The 17,508-nt window shown below is 40.7% G+C and overlaps 1 protein-coding gene across 22 annotated transcripts in view; it reads right to left on the bottom strand.

Annotated features, from left to right (window-relative positions):
- INPP4A (inositol polyphosphate-4-phosphatase type I A) overlaps positions 1-17,508 on the bottom strand; it is a 119,637-nt gene that overhangs the window by 24,183 nt on the left and 77,946 nt on the right. For 9 of the 22 annotated variants that reach the window (XM_066983722.1, XM_066983714.1, XM_066983651.1 and 6 more), the window contains 8 exons: positions 16,332-16,462; positions 15,876-15,980; positions 15,000-15,108; positions 10,958-10,975; positions 8,171-8,354; positions 6,605-6,823; positions 3,403-3,679; positions 298-330 (listed from right to left, as the gene is read on the bottom strand). In XM_066983722.1, the coding sequence (XP_066839823.1) occupies positions 298-330; positions 3,403-3,679; positions 6,605-6,823; positions 8,171-8,354; positions 10,958-10,975; positions 15,000-15,108; positions 15,876-15,980; positions 16,332-16,462 (1,076 nt within the window). The remainder of the gene's footprint in view (positions 1-297; positions 331-3,402; positions 3,680-6,604; positions 6,824-8,170; positions 8,355-10,957; positions 10,976-14,999; positions 15,109-15,875; positions 15,981-16,331; positions 16,463-17,508) is intronic. The other 13 variants (XM_066983789.1, XM_066983752.1, XM_066983772.1 and 10 more) reach the window with 7 other exon arrangements.

Here is a 17,508-nt window from a genome sequence, read left to right on the forward strand (position 1 = left end):
TCAGTGACATTTGGAAAATCATTGTCACCTGCATTACTTTGCTAAAACATGTCAACTGGAGAAACCGAAGTGACCATTAACAAGCGTTCTCCCACAGCTGAGAAGTTACCAGATACCTGCTTGCACTATTATACGGGTAAATAATCGCTTCTCGGTATCTTTAGGTAGGTCATGTGATATTGCAGAGCATTACCATTTGAAAATGGTCATTCTTAACAGCAAGGCAGTTGTTCAGTTGTAAATTATGAACAAAAACTTGCAATTTTCAGAAGAAGCAGAAGCCATGAATGCACATACCTGGACCAGATTCTTCCGGAGCGGGGCTGCAATCTGCACAGAAATGGAGGGGCAACATGCATGATTAAGGAGCGGCAACACAGTCCCAACATAAGCAACTCAAATGCTCAACGCCAGGGTTCTCAAACACTTTCGCTGACTGAACAGGAGCTCAGCAGATACCTGTGGGCCCTGAGGGCGTGGGCTGCCTCCTCCACTCCACTGTTTCTGATCAGAGAGACCCAAGGATGGGGACTTGGAGGAAAGCCAGTACCTGCTAGCTCAGGAGTTCGCTGTGGATTACCAGTGAGTGCACTGCCAATCCCCAGAGATCCACAGGGCACAATTTGAGAACCACTGGTCTAGTGCAATTATAGAATAAGCTGGCTGAAAGGCTGCTAAACAGAATAGCAAAAGACTAGCAGTAAATTCAATGCACTTAACAGAAAAAGGCATTAAGGCACCCACACTGCGAGAGTAATAGAGAATTGTTACCATGCTATTTTAGACACATCTCTGTTATACAATTTCTAAGAAAGGTAACACAAAAATTAGATTGTATATTGAGGGCTGAAACCTCACGAGTGAAGCCTGTAAGTGTGTCACACTCACTTCGGTGGGAAGAACAGGCTCTCAGATGAAAAAACACTACAGTGCAGTGCAAAGAGTAAAAGGATAATATATACCCTGCATACACCTGCATTTTTGAAAAATAGTTTATTCAACTGGCAAGATTTAAACTTCTCCTATTTATATCTGGATTCACTACTCAATGAATTATGAATTCCAAAATAACAACAGAAATATCACATTCGATTTTATGCATTAGGGCAATCAGCTGAGCTATACAATCTGGGATAACCTCTCAGTAAATTAAAACTCATATTCATTAAAGATGCTATATGATCCCATGCAATTTTAGTAATGAACACCTATACCTCTAAATAAAATAAAATAAAATAAAATAAAATAAAATAAATAAAAAAAAACAAACAAAACAAACAAAATCCCTTAACTCTTCTTTCTACTATTTCAGGCAGTATTTTCTATACAATCATCCATTTATAGAGAGATGATCTAGAGTATTACAATAACATTCTGGTCTCTATCAGTTCTATCTTGATTTGTTGTTTCTTACATTGTTTAAAAAAATAAATTCTGGCTGCTATCTGTTCAGTGTCATTTATTCAAAACTCAGAATTACTAACAAAAAAGCGTTAGTTCTTTAAATATATGAGAAGGAAAAGCTTTAAATTTTTCTGATTCTAAACTTAGAGAAAGGATCTTCTTTGTCTCTCAATTTTTCCTGTGATCAGTTGTGGAAAGTGACACAGAAAGGGAATTAGAGGCCAGGTTTGGTGTGGAGTCGATGCAAAGCTTTATTTATTTATTTATTTATTCCATAGGAACCTGTTCCTCTGTCAAAAATACTGACTATTGACTAGGAACAAAATCTTATGAGAATGTGATTGAGAACTTGGCTCACTCTGGCCTTACAGTAAACTTCCCATGTGCAATTCAAATTCCTCATTAAGACCAGGTACCTAAGAAACAGGATTGCCTCTCCAGGATTTTTTACATTTGCTCAACACTGGTCAACAGTCAGACTTCAGGTTTAGCCCTTATGCTTAGGTAGCAATGGGAAACAGCACCAAGCCCCATAGCTTTAAAGCTTGATACCGCTTTAATATTGCACAGGTATCAAGATCCTGAGCAGATGTAAGATTGACTGAAAATGCTGAGTAAATGGAAAGAAAATGACTATTCTAAGATGCTTTCAGCATAGAATTGCCTTAGGAAAAGCTTCTGATATTACCCACAACAGATTCTTCCTTTTTTTTTTTTTAATATTAACAATGCAAAACTGGTAATCATTGATATGAAGGTACATTGAAGTTTACCGATAAAACTTTCATGTAAATACATACCAAACTTCATATAAACTAGCCAGCAAATAAAAGCATTTAAAGGTGTCAAACTGCTAGAACAAACTTAGTCAAAGATTAATAGAGAACACATTCTGAAACAAGAGCCAACTCTCCTATTATGCTCTCCTTTACAATACACAAAAATGTCAGTCTAATCTAGAAAAATATGGTCATTTAAAATACTAAGCAAAACATACATTAACATGTAACAAGAGCTTTACAAAGATATTTAAACATTTATTTTAACTTTCTTCTTGTTTTCTTTTTCTTAAAGGTATCGCCTTCTAACTTTTCTGCAACATTACCAATGGAATGGACGTGAAGTCACAGACAGACACTGAGGGACAAAGGTCCATCAAACATAAGACAAAACAGAAGGAAACAAAAACACAAACCAATCTTGCTATAGCTTAATTTGGCATACCTGCTCTATTAAGTGGTCATATCATAGTGACCACATGTAACGAATGTGAGAGTAAATCAAAGAAGTACATATAAAAATGAAATAATTTTGAAATTTAATGCAAGGCTGCCTTAAACTGGTAAGGGTCCCTCTCATTCGCATGTTCGTGGTAACATGCAACTGCATTCAATACAGCATCCACTTTACCTCAATTTTTGTTAGGATTATTCTACTGAGAGCTTGCACTGCCAATTCTTACTTTCCAGCTACATGAAGTCTAACTAACTGAGTCCTTCAGCACTACAGCTTTTGATAATTTGGGTTAAACTCCGGTAGGTTCATGCAAGTTGAGTTCAGTCTACATGGGACTACTTGGCTCCCCTCCTACACTTTGGCTGCTCAGTTGGGATGATTCATGTTGCAGTAGTATTTGCACTTCTCTCACGTTTTCTTTAATCTTTTATAGAGGTTCACCATTTTAAGCTTTGCCGCAAAGAAGATGAAGCTAAGAGGAAAGCTACACATGCTAACCCAAACCTCTGCTTTGCTAGCTTAAGACACCCAAATGTCACTGTCATCAGTAGGAGATTTAGCAATGATTTCAGTGGGATCACGATTTCAAAGTAAGTTACGGACTTAGCAGCTCCACGTACGCCACCAGCCCTCTCTGCCTGATGTCAGTGCCTAACAACACCACCGAACTAAAAACACATGGAAGGATGTAACAGAGGCGTAGGAACGATGCCAGCGCACAGCGAGAGAGCAGCAGTGAGAAGCAGTGTCTGGCATACGCACTTGTCTTTGTGAGAGAATGGCATGCACAGGATGGTGTGGATGATGGTGGTGGTGAGGATGATGATGGTGGTGGTGAGGATGATGAGCTCTCATTTAAATCTTCTGGATTTATCCAGTAGGCACGAGTGTCACGATTACCTTTCTTACTAGTACAGCTGATGTCGCACTGGAAAACATCTTCACAGCTGTCACTTTGCAAGCGCTCTTTCTGGAGAAGTTTGTCCACTCTCTGTATAATACACTCCAGACTTTTGTCAACATTCAACCAAACTTTCTCCTTAAAAGAAAACATTCCTTTCTCAATTTAATAAGAAGAGACATTAGGTAACAAATCCCTTGGCAATATATTTTCTCCAATGATTTCAGTCCCAATTCCTCTGCAAAGTTTCCTCTGGGCAATCATGCTTACATTTGTGCACACACAAGCTCTGTATATGTAAATAACATATACGATCAAGTCAGCAACATGTAGTAAAATCAATGAGTGTTAAATTGCAAAACTATTTTCAAAGTAAATTTGCTGAACAATTTTAAGTGCCTCTTCCTTCACCAATTAGTCGCATTTAAAGTTGCACTATTGTTTATTCTTTAGACTCTAATGTTTGACTAGGAAATGCCTAATCACTTTTGCTGACAAATGTTTACATTTCTCCTTTAAAGTTGTATTTCCTTAAGGCCCAGAGCAATTAAAATTCAGTGACAGCCTCTCCTCCCTTCAAAAGGATAGCAGAAGCTGACATCCTCCATTCTTTTCAAAGCTAGGATCAGATAGGAAAAAAAAAAAAAAAACAACTGGCATTCCCTTATAAACAGGGATGAGCCCAAAAGCTAGCTAAATGCAGAAAATATTTTAAAATCATTTTAGAAATTTGATCGAAGACTTGTTAAGTCAGATACAGTGGGTGTGTCTGCTCTATGTTTAAAAGTGGTTATTTCTGCAAGTGTAAATGCTACTTTTAGAAAAGCTGTTGAAAGGAACTGAGATGGGGCCCTGGGCAACCTGATCTAGTGGATGGCATCCCTGCTCATGGCAGGGCGGTGGAACTAGATCTTTAAGGTCTCTTCTGACCCAAGCCATTCTAGCTTTCTATGGGATGAAGGAATAAAAAGACACAATATGTACAAATATGTATTGGGTTTACATGGCATGGTTTTGGTAGCAGGGGAGCTGCAGGGTTGGCCTCTGTGAGAAGAATCCAGCAGCTGCCCCGTGTTAGGTAAGGGCCAGTTTCAGTCAGCTCCAAAGGGGCCCACCACTGCCCAGGGCCAAGCCAGGGAGCGACGCTGGGTGGGCCTCTGGGAGAGCAGAGTTAGGGAAAGGGGAAAAAAAAAATGCTGCATAACAGCAGCTGGGAGAGAGGAGTAAGAAAACGTGAGAGAAGCAGCCCTGCAGCCCCCCAGGTGAGTGCAGCAGGAGGGCAGGAGGTGCTCCAGGCACGCAGCAGCAGTTCCCCTGCGGCCTGTGGAGAGGCCCCTGGTGGAGCAGGCTGTCCCCCTGCAGCCCATGGGTCCCACACGGAGCAGATCTCCACGCTGCAGCCCGTGGAGGAGCCCCCGGTGGAGCAGGTGGATGTGGCCTGGAGGAGGCTGCGGCCCATGGAGAGCCCCCGCAGGAGCAGGCCCCGGGCCGGAGCTGCAGCCCGTGGAGAGGAGCCCACGCAGGAGCAGGGGTCTGGGGGGAGCTGCCGCCCGTGGGGGACCCGTGCTGGAGCAGTTTGCTCCTGGGGGATGGACCCCGTGGTACGGAGCCGTGTGGGAGCAGTGCTTGAAGCACTGTTGCCTGTGGGCAGCCCCCGCAGGCTCAGTTCGGGCAGGACGGCATCCCGTGGGAGGGACCCCACGGGGAGCAGGAGCAGAGAGGGACCGTGAAGGCACAGCAGAGGAGAAGCACTATAGTCTGACCACAGCCCCCATTCCCCATTCCCCTGCACCGCTCAGGGGGAGGACAGAGAAGAGGGTGGATATGGGGGAAGGTGTTTTTAGTTTGCTTTAAGTTTCTCACTGCCCTAGCTTGTTAGCAATACGTAATAAATAATTAATCTCCCTATGCTGAGTCTGTTTTGCCCGTGATGATAATTGTTGAGTGATCTCCCTGTCCTTATCTCAACCCCTGAGACTTTTCCATTGCATTTTCTCCCCCTTTCCCTTTGAGGAGGGGGAGTGACAGAGCAGCTGTGGTAGAGCTCAGCTGTCCAGCTGGGTAAAAACACCACAGTCAAATTATCTAAAATGTTTCTGGAATACCTACAAAGATTCAGAATGATCTACCATTTTGTATTGCAGAAAAACTTATTCAACTATACTGTTAATTGAAATAATAGCAAGAAACACTTTATGAATAAGAAAGATGACAATAATTCTATACAGATGTCTTTTTCCTATATAAATCAGAGTAACAGATAAAATTACTGTATCGTATTGGTATCTAATGAACTGAATCGGCCTTATTAGTATCTCATTATTTTGAGTCTGACTCTAAGTCAAAGCATGCCAGAACAATTAAAACAAACAAGGATGCATTTCAAAAACAAATCGGATCTCATTTCTAAAGTGGAATTGCACAATATTAATCATTGTTTTAATTTATCTTGACTATTTTTGAGATTTAATTTACTTCTGTTTATATTACACAATGACAAAATTTACACAGGCCAAGTCTCATTTCAATTGGCAGTGTGGTATGGAAAACCATTTATATTCTTTGTGCAAACAGTTTTTAAAAGCTGTTCATAATCAAAACAGAGATGGACAGCGAGTTCTAAATATTTAGATGAGAATATAAAACCAGAGAAAAGTTTGGAAGGCTGAACTGTATAGCTAACACACACAAAATATGCTTTATTTTGGAGAAGTTTAAGAGCCCTTTGTAGTACGGTCAGTTTACTTTAAACGCTGTTTACTTTCCCTTGGAACTGACTTAAAAAAAAATGCACCAATTGTAGCGATCTCTGATGTTTAGGAGACTGAGAATTATTTATTAAGGCCAGTTTATATCTCCATGCCAAGGAGTAAGTGCGCATAGGCTGGAGAGTTTCTTTTCTTGTTGACTAGTACCTCCGGTAGATGAGTAAGACGCATAAAAATATACTCCAAAAAAAAATCCTATGCATATCTGGTGAGCAGTTACAAACATTATAAATAACAGAACAGAGAAAAACAAAAAATAGGAAAAGATATTCATCACTCCACTGAGCAAACATACCCATTCCTCTTCATGCCAATCCACCTGTAGAGAAGATCGGCTATTTCTTCCTGTCCATCTGGCCACAAGTGTATCTTGATCATTCCTCAGCATCACTTGTTCCCCTTCTCCAGAGGTTGGAGATGCCTTTGAGGCTATATAATCTGGCCTTGCAGCATTCAGTCCATGTATTGAATTTGCCAACAGTTTGCAGTCACAGACTGTGACAAGTTGCCGGGTCTAAAAAGCAATAAACCCCTCAAATTTTAACACCTTTCTATTATTCTACATACAATTTATACTACATTCTTTCACAGAAATAAATAAATAAATAAACCACACTAGTATCCTATAAAAGAAAATAGCCACTGTTTAGGAATCTATGAGGTGCCTTTAAATCATTTTATACCATGGCCTTAAAAAGCTATATGGGGTACCAAAACACAAAGGGTACATTTCCAAAGTCTGTACTACTATACTAGCCCTGCTGTTGATGAAAATTTCGCTAATAGATGTGCAATTCTTAGCATTTTTATTTGCATTTCACCCTGCATTTGATGAAAGTTTAGAACAACATGCAGACATTTTTATAGCCCACACTATAGTTACCACACCAGACGGACCATGCTTAAGCCCCACCAACCTGTCTCAAATCACAGCAATTAAGAGGAAAAGTTGAAGTTATAACTCACGAATCAATATAACCTGCTTCCTTATTTAGTAATGTTATATCAAAAGATTTCTATAAGTTAGTGAATATGAAAAGGCTCTGGCCTGTTTGTCTATTAAGAAAACAAACTTCTCTTTATATATACACACTTTGTCCAGCTTTAGAAAATCCCACAGATTAGTTATACACACTGTAGTCATTTAGAGTGAACGTTATAACTAATACATTTACATGTGGTCACATTATCTTTTGCGGTCTACAAAGCTGTATACATATCCCCTCAGCTGGAACAATTTATGGCAAGGTGATCTGACACTGCTATTCCTGCCATTTACAACCTTCAGATCTGCTTCTGGGACAGAAGACATCACTAAAACTGTAGTTGTTTTTATCTCTGTAAACAAGATTGTGTTCAGATGTGGTTTCAGTCTGTTTTCTGCTAACAGCTATCAAAAAATAACTGATTGACATCACTAATTCAGGCAAAGGCTGTCACCATTATTCCTTATTTCACCAGTGGAACACTAAGAAGAGTTTGATATACTTAAGTTTTGTCCTGTTGCTGCTGCTTGACAGGTGACTTGGGAATTTAAAAAAAGGTGGTTATGGAGAAAAGTGTATAAAAGAAAACAAACAAATGCTCATTTCTGGAATAGGACAACTGAAGAGAGGCAAACAGAGGACATTGCTTTTCACTGCACTCTCAAGAGGAGGTGAAGGCAAAGGAGTGTGAAGAGTAGGAGAAAACCCAAATAAAATGCAACAAATTCTAAAAGCTAGTCTGATTTCGTTTTTTATTTAGGACTATGCATATTACAATACACTACTGAAAAGGTAAAATAAATGTTTCAAGGAAATTTACTAAAGAAGGGTTAAAAAAAGGTGTGCTTCAGTGTGAAGATGTATTATTGTCCTACCTTATCTGCCAGGATTGCAAGTGTTCTTTCAAGGCCATTAGCTGATCTGTCCTTGGCAGCTCTTGAGAGCCTTTCTGCATAGTAGCTGACTTGAGTTTTCAGGGTGTTGATTTGTGCAATAATTTCCTTTGCTCTAACAATGTCCTGGGGGATGTATATTATAGACTGGGAACCTGTTGAAGTGCTGAAAAAGAAAGATGGATTTAAGGCGGAAAAATGCTCTAGAGGTACACACATTACGGCAGCATGCTGGGGAATTAATGGCAGACAACAAAATTTTACCTGAGCTAGCAATCAACAGTGAAAGGCCAGTGGGCAATTGCACAGCAGGAACATGATCCTAGAGCTTTCTCTGCCTTTACTGAAAGGCAGATGCAGATTTACTCATCCCTTATGCCAAGTGACTGTGGGCAGAGCGTGTATACCAGAGGGACAATTTTGCTGATGAGATAGATTTTACTGTCAGCGACAGAACCAGCGTTTGCAATGACAGCTTGCCCCATTCTCCCTCTCCTTACAACACAGACACTTCACTGAGGCCTGGTTTGCAAAACAGTATTACCACACAGCTATCAGTGCTGTGAAAAGAAAATCTGCACTATTTCCAATACAGAAATGGCACCCAGGTCTGTAACGGAGACAGTGTAGTATTAACAAAAATTCCTTCTGCTAGCATATCCTTCCCTCTATTGCAGGCCTGACTGGAGTTACAGCAGGAAAATCAATCTTATGATATACCAAACACAAATTGTATCTCTAGGCTAGTCCGAGGCCTCCATCCTTTGTTTAGCCTCTGTTAGCACACCCTCACTCTACTAAACTAGGGACCTGGTAAAACTCTGGTACAGGCTCAGCTGTAAAAAACTAGCTTTTTCCATCTAGGAAAGCAAATTATAAAAATATTATACTACTAAATTATATAAAACTATTGAGGTAAAACGTATCTTTATATTGGTACACTGCAGGTCCACTAAGACCATTTACCTGGTAGTGGAGAGGATGAATGTTCACATGTTGTTTAGACACCTACAGAAGTTGCTTTCCTAACCTAAGACAGATGTTGACTCTCTCTCTCTAACTGATGGGGAGATAGTAGTTAACTCATCTAAAGGATGAGTTAATCCTACCTGATGGAAAAAGAAAAAAAAAATCACAAAAGCTGCCTTCTAGCTTAGGAAATTAATTTAAACTGAAGTTAATTAAAAGGGCACAGCTATTTGGAACCAACCCACCCACCACCTCTCCTTTTGCCAGACAAAAGACTCTTTTTCCCTGGAGGGAAAGCTACACGAAGATCAAGCCTTTACTTCAGCTCCAGCTGTGACAAGTGTGATGCCCGTTCATGACGTGGCATCAAGCACGAGCATCCATTCTCTATTATCTTAATTACACTCTTTTTTTTCCACTCACAAATGGTTTCAGTGTGGTCACAGCACAGACGAACCTGCTGTGAGCATCGATCTCAGCACTGCCTGAAGGACACAGCAATGCCGAGGGACTACACAGAGAGGAGCTTCTTTTCCAGGCACAGTTGCCTCAGACCGCTACCTCTGGGAAATGTGAATTCCTCTGCTATTCCTAGAGTGATACCATTCATTTCTGCAGTGTCTCTGTGAGGTAATACAGGAGAGTTGCATGAGGCACGCTTTAAAATCCACAAATACCAGTTCTTGCCCCTTACTAGGTATTAAGGCAAGGGGGAACTTAATCCCTTATCTTGTTTGAGCTCTGTTACAGGAAAAGATGGGGGATTCATTTTCCAAGGATAGGACATAATGCAGAAATGATTCTTGAAAGAGTTTCCTTGTTTGTGTCCCTCTGGTTACCCACCTGAGTGGAGCAGAGAACAACCACTGCCCAGTACTGCTATGCTATATAGCAAATTAATCTTAGCTTTTAGGTCTTTCTTTGAACGTGATTTGTGCTCTGTATTGACAAGTGATCTTAGTGACAATTCCTCTGAGCAATTTCTTTCCACAACAACGTGGACAACATGCACAAAGATGTATTTGGCAGGAAAGGCCATGCAGCGTATTGAGATCTGATTTAGAATTATTACATCTTCGATCACAAACATTTGCTGGGATGACTGGGGGAAAATTTTATGGCATAAAGTTCACATAAATTCACCTTCCAACCTGCAATTGCTTTTTCAAATGAACAGCTCTCATTGCATAATATCAGGAAGCTGGAACACTGGATTAAATGCTCAGTGAATTAGGGGTTCAACCTTTAATACAAGCAATTTAGAGAGAACTTCTGCACTGTTGAACCATCGAGTAATGTTTCATTTTCATAGCACTGAGCACCACAACATGAAGAAAAATAAACAAGAGTTAAGTGGAAATGTTTAAATGCAGACATAGATCACAAAAATATAACCTATGCCCAATCTATTGCTACAAAGGTTCAAAAATCTGTAGCATTGTCTTAATTATCTTTCATCACTGGCAGAAGGTTTCTCTCTGGAAATAACAGAGGAAAAGGTACAACATCCTCGTGCTCTGTTCTTCAGCTTTCTAACTTCTTATACTCAGAGAGAGCCAGGAAGCTGTTCATTATAAGCAAACATTGCAGATGAAATGAAATTCATTCACACATTGTGTTCTACAAAGCAGCTATGATTATTTAGAGCACAATTAGGGATGCCATGATGCATGACATTAAAAAGCCCTGCACACATTAAAACACACCAGATCTCTGCCAAAGAAAAGAAAGAAAAGGAAAATAAAACAACCCAAAGAACATAAGCTCTCTCTACAGAACTCTCAGAAACAGAAAACTCACCAACACTCCTCATAACTGCTAAAAAAAACAAAAACCAAAATAAAATTAGCAGATTGTTAGCAAATACCAAAAGCAGAAAACAAAACAAATGCTCGGGGAAATAACATATTTGTGTCATCTTTTCAACAAGGCAGGTACATATGATTAAACTTTTAAGCAAAAAAACACAGATTGCCAGGGGACTGTGTGTTGTTTTGGGAAATGCTGGGGATGCAGTACACACAATTTTGCCAGTGAAAGGAGAAAGAACTGAACAGTATCTATATAACGATGAAATTGAGGAGATGGAACTCAGTTCTACTATAGTGTTTTTATGATAGCATAGAAATAATTAAAAGAGCCATCTTACCAGGGAGATCCTAAAATTGTATTTTATATTAACAGCCAAGATGAAATTCGTATCTCCAGAGTGGTACAAAGAATAGATTACTGGCATATCTTGAGTTAGCTATCAAGACATGGCATTCATAATACAATGCATTTTTTAATCAATAATCCAAATTAGAATCTCACTCCCGATGTGTTTTAGGCTAGTAGGGCCCCCTGCAATACCAAACCCTAACTTCTTGGAAATACACGCCTTAAAATCAATACTGATGTATACAGAGCTAAAGGACTAGCTACAACTCCCCTAGCTTCAGACACCTATAACCTAGATGTACCTATACCCTATAACCTTAGCTAGTCTTGGTCTCTTTGTGCAGTCCATGGTAAGAAGCAGGACTTACTGAAGTGCATCGGATTTACCTGGCACGCTGTTGGCAGTGGGGCATGGCATGGGTGGCCTCTGTGAGAAGGGGTCAGGGGCCACCCCATGCTCCAATGGCCCCACCGCAGGGCACAGCTAAGCCCCGCAGCCATGCTGGTGACACCTCTGGGAAAATGTGTGTAAGAAAAGGTGAAAAAAACATCTGGCAGAGAGAGGAGGAGGGAGCAAAATCGGTGAGTAGCAGCTGAGGAAGCACTAAGGTCAGAGCAGGGGGTTCTCCAGGCGCCTGAGCAGACATCTCCAGCAGCCAGAGGAGGACACATGCTGGAGCAGATGGGTATTCCTGGAGGGCTGCTGCCCAGAGAGGACCCTCTGAAGCAGAGAAGTATGAGGGGGAAGGAGTGGCAGAGGGAAACTGCAATGTACTGAATATAACCCCTTTCCCACCTCCGCCTGTCCTGAGCCACTCAGGGCAGGGGGAGAGGAGACTGCAGCAAAGGAGTGAGATTGACCTTGCGAGACAGGTGAGAAAAGGTGCTGCTTTAGTGTTTGTCTTTCAGCTACTCACTATCTGAATGTGTTAATTGACAGTAAGCTAATTTTCCCCAAGTAAAAGTCTGTTTTGCCTGCAATAGTACTTGGTAAGTGATCTCCCTGTCTTTATCTCAACCACAAGCTTTTCCATTCCTGTTTATTTCCTACTTTTTCCCTCTGTCCTTCCGGAGAGAGAAGGGGGTGGCAAGCAGCTGGCTGGGAGTTTGGCTGACCCACCACATGCAGGTATCTACCATGTCCCCCGCTGACTCTGGAGGCAACCCAAGATAACTAGCTCAGATGTTTACATCTGCACTGAGGATATCTAAAGATGAAGGACGTGAATTCTACCACTCCTGACTGAAACTGACTGAAACATTGTCTTTACCTGCAGATTTCTGCAGACTGTTGTTGTTGGGAGTGTCACTGTTTTTTTTTAAACACCTACTCACATGGAAGAGACTCTTTTGTATTAACTGAATTTGTTTTGCACTTGTTCATATTTTCTTTTTTTTTTTTTGTAGCCCATAGAGATGGTTTTACACTTTAAGCTCATGACAGGAGGGTTCAATTATACAGTACAAGGTCTTTCACAGTGTATTCTGTTAGCCTCAAACATCAGAGCACTTCATTTTTTTGTGTGCTTTCTACATTCCCAAATAATGAGTGTAGCAACTGCTCCAAGACAGAAATGCCTACTTAAACGGAATAAACTGGCTGAAATGGAATGCCTGATTCTCTGTTCTGCTGCATCAAAAATCTACTCTGATTCTCTGGACAGATACACTATCCGTGCCTCCTTGCTTTTAGATGACTAGGAATAAATTGCTACACTACTGTTACCTGTCTTCTAAGCGAATGCTGGAGAAACAAAATTCCCCCCAAACTGATTCTACGGGGTAGCCGAAGAAGGGCCCACAACCTGTGTAATCTTCTGCTGAGCATACTACCACAGAAATGTTATTCTTCAAATATGGAACCTGCAGTTTTAATGGACCCAGAAAGAACAGTTCAGTAACACTTACAGGAAAAGCACTGGGTAGAAATTAAGCTCTCTGATGAGCTCAGTTATTGAGTGAGAAGAAAAAAAGAAAAAAAGAAAAAGAAAGACATGGGAATTTAGATATTGCAGGAGTAAGGCCCACTTAAGTACCTAACCTAATAGAAGGAAAGTATTTCAGAAAGCAACAGTGGTGTCAAAAGAATGGGAAAAGTAAGCCTAGCCTAACAGTGTTTCCTGGTTTACAGTTTTCCCTAGTCCCATCCTAGCACACTCTTTAAGTTGGGAATAATTGCACCAGGCATATTTTTGCACTTTTCTTTCCAGTACATATCTGACTGATGTCCACAGGATGTTGCTACTCATTATCAACTGCCAAAACTGATGCTGCACTTGGCAGATCAGCTCCGAAGAGTATAAATCCTTTCTTTGGAAGGGCATTATAAAACTCTCCCTTCCCTGGCTACAATGACTCTGTATAATGCTGCTCTCGCTGTTCCTCCAATTCTCCATACTGCAGCAAAACTAATGCAGACCCAAATGGTATTATCTTTTCCTTAGTAATTGGCGTGGATGCCATGCAGTGTCTCTCAGAAATGCAGAATGGTTGAGATTGGAGGGGATCTCTGGAGGCCACCTGGTCCAACCCCTGCTCAGGCAGGGCTACCCAGAGCAGGCTGCCCAGGACCATCTCCAGGCGGCTTTTGATCTCCCGGGAGGGAGACTCCAAAACCTCTGAGGGCAACTTGTACCAGTGCTCCTTCACCTGCATGGTAAAGTGCTTCCTGGGCTTCAGAGGGAGCCTCCTGCGTTCCAGTTTGCACCTACTGCCTCTTGTCTTGGCACTGGGCACCACTGAAAAGAGCCTGGCTCTGTCTTCTTTGCACCCTCCCCTTAGGTACTTATAGACATTGATGAAATCCCCCTGAGCTTTTTCTTCTCTAGGCTGAACAGTCATAGATCTGATCTCTCAGCCTTTTCTCATAGGAGAGATGCTCTGGTTCGTTCATCATCTTTGTGGCCCTTTGTTGGACTCTCTCCAGTATGTGCATGCCTTTCTTGTTCTTTGGATGCATTTCTTCAGGCATGCTCCCTTGATCTGCTGGCAACACTCCTAATGCAGCCCAGGATACCATTAGCCTTCTCTGCGTCAAGGGCACACTGCTGACTCTCCCTTTAGTATATGTGATCTTCCCATTTTCTGACTCTTCCTGTAGTACATGTGGTTGTACTGCCAGAGAGATCACTAGACAGTCCCTGAAGACAGGACCATGGAGGTCAAGTATCCTGCCTGTAGAACAGAGTGAGGCCAGATTCAGAAGCCTAAACTGTACATAAACATTGAGGGAATATAATAAAGCCTCAAGAGAAAAGCAATAAACACAAATTGTCAATGAGGCATTTGCCCATCAGGCACAGCTGTGGGTTGAAAGCACGATGTAGTGCAGCTGAAGAGCTTCTAAAGGAAAATTTTCTACGCCACAATTTGGTAAACTCAAACCCAACACTTAAAGTAGCTAAATAAATGAATCAACAAGTATTCAGGAAAATTAAAGATTTCACTAAAAGAACTATTAGTAAGAACCTATCATTAAACAAACAAATACGGTAATATAAAGGGGAAACTGTTTTTCCTCACCTCCTTTGGAAGAAAATATAGAACAATCTTTACACTGTATAGTAGAACTATTGAATGAGGTGCAACGAAAACATAGAATGGAATGTTTTTTTTAAATCACTGAACATGGGCTGCTAGGAAAGGGCAAGATATCAGCTGACACAACAACATTTCTACTTACTGTTTCTTTGCCTCTTCAAATTTATGAAGCTTTTTCCGCAGGCCACCTGATTTAAAGCCTTGACAGTGAGCTGCTGGTGCTCCTATGGTGACTATGTCGTAGTTCTGATCTGAGATGGACAAAAAGGACTTACAGATGAAAGCTCATCATCTTTACATAAACAGTTGTGGAAATTCAAAAACTATTCTGTAAATAATTTTGTAAAGCATTGTGCCAATGTTTTGAAGGACATGTAAAACCCGTATTGTTTTAGAGGCCCTGGAAATCCATCAAGTACTTTTGAGGTGAAAGAACTCTACTTGAATGCAAGTCCTCCATTTCTTAATCTGCAAGTCTGACAGTGAAAAGGAAGCCTTGAGAATTGGCCTTTACACCCAACCTGCCATTACTGGAATTGCTCACATGGACACATGGGACAAGTGTGTGCCCATGGTTAGTAGGAATCTGGGAATCAGTGTTAAAAGAAGAGATAACTTAGATTATTTATGAAGAAACAAGCCTGACGTGAACAAACTGGTGTAATTTTGCATACAAACTTAACAGTAAAGCAATGATCAGAATCTTTGCTATTCTGACATAAACCAAAACAAGTAGAAGTGACACAGCAGCTTAATCCAATATATTCCCTAGCACAAAGGCTGGCCTGTGTCACCTAGTGCAAAGTTAACTCCAAACCTTAGTTTTGCCACCTATAGAACAGGTATAATTATATCTACACATATTCTTTTGCAAAGAGTTTTGGAATCCAAGGATAGAAAGTGTTATACAAATGCCATGTAGTGTTAATACTACAGAGCAGTAGTTTGTGGAAACTTGACTATGAAAAAAGACAAAAGAAACAGAACAGTGTGAAGAAAGACATAAAGAAACAAATACCTGATCCTCCATCATCCTGGACTCTCATTCTCTGTATATGTAAATTCGTGGGAACAAATTCCAATTTTTTATCAGCTTTCAAGCTACTGGCTTTAAATGAAGGACCTGAGAAATGCAGGAGAAAAGTAAGCATAAAAACACTGCATCTGCCTATGTTAAAATACTCAAGGGGCTTCATTCATCATTGGCTACATGCTGAAAGTAAAGCAGAGGAAAATAAATATAAAAAGATGTGTCTTTCTGATAGTGTTTATAATTCCATATTCTAAGAGTAAAGATAGGGAATGAATAGAGTAGCAAATATTCCCTCACAAATAATAAAGAAAACTAATCTAAATAGTATTTTTTGCTCAAACTAAAACATTCCAGGTTCCCAATTTAAGATAAGCACTAACAGTCATGTTTGACAAGTATCACTTTAGTATCACTTTATTATGAAAAAGAAATCTTGCTGACCTTTATACTGATGCAGGTCAGTTAAATTTTCCTGATAAGTTAAAATAATCGTTTGGTACTGAGTTACTATCTGTCGACGAAGGCTTTCCCAACAAGGAGACAATTCTCCCAGTTCTTCTAGTTCACAAACCCTAGGGGAAAAAAAAAAAAAAAAAAAAAAGAGAGAGGTGTTTAGCTCCATTGTCTACTTGACGGAGAATAAGTTTCACATTGTAGCAATGCAGCATTTTCCTCAGCTGATGCATTGTGAACTCACTCCTATTTAACCCAGTCACCAGACTGGGAATGCTCCCCACCATATGTCTCAAAGCACTTCTGTTGAGCTCTGTCCCAAGGAATAGAGGTTCTTTGCAGGTTGAATACACCGTGTTTCCCCAGGAACCCAAGGTGTTAGTCAAAAGCAAAGCTTCCCACCTTCTGCAGGAGCCCTCAGATTATACGATGATTTGCAAATGATGAGCACTGCCATCATGTCAGGTGACTTGGGACAATGATGACCTTTTTAGGACACTCCACAGAACATTTATGGCTCTAAATTAAATCAGAGCTACGACAGACTGTAGCTGGGAGATAAGCACCTGACATTAGGTACATGGAATATCTGTGCTGGCCAGGTGTCTACCTGACAATTTTCAAGGCCAGGTAGGGGGAAGTAAGGGAGGGGGTGTTCAAGGAAAGGTTGGACATGGTGCTTAGGAACATGGTTTAGTGGGTGACATTGGTGGTAGGGAGATGGTTGGACCAGATGATCTTGAAGGTCTTTTACAACCCTAATAATTCTATGATAAGCATTAACAACGGTTTGGAAAGACAGAAGGTGATCCAACAGAGCCTTCATCTAGGATTCTGGATTTTCGGCACTCAGGTTTCACATTGGGTGGAATACAGGATGACTGAATCCCCCCAGATCTGAACAGAAAAGCCCCTGGCTTTTCCACTGTACCTTGACTGCTAAATTTTCAGTCACACATGGCTATCCTATGTTACATAGTGTACCCCAACAGTGCTGCAGAAAAAATATTCAGTTTATCTCATGTCATGCTTGTGACTATTGCCTTGTTGAACTAATACATTATTTGTAATAAAGAAACAGGAAAAAGTAAACAAGTCAACATTAGACAGAATTCAACAGAACATTACCATAGAAAAGGTAGATCATCTGTCAAAATGATGTAGA

Source organism: Anser cygnoides, chromosome 1 (genome assembly GCF_040182565.1).
Source record: "Anser cygnoides isolate HZ-2024a breed goose chromosome 1, Taihu_goose_T2T_genome, whole genome shotgun sequence".
NCBI lineage: Eukaryota > Metazoa > Chordata > Aves > Anseriformes > Anatidae > Anser > Anser cygnoides.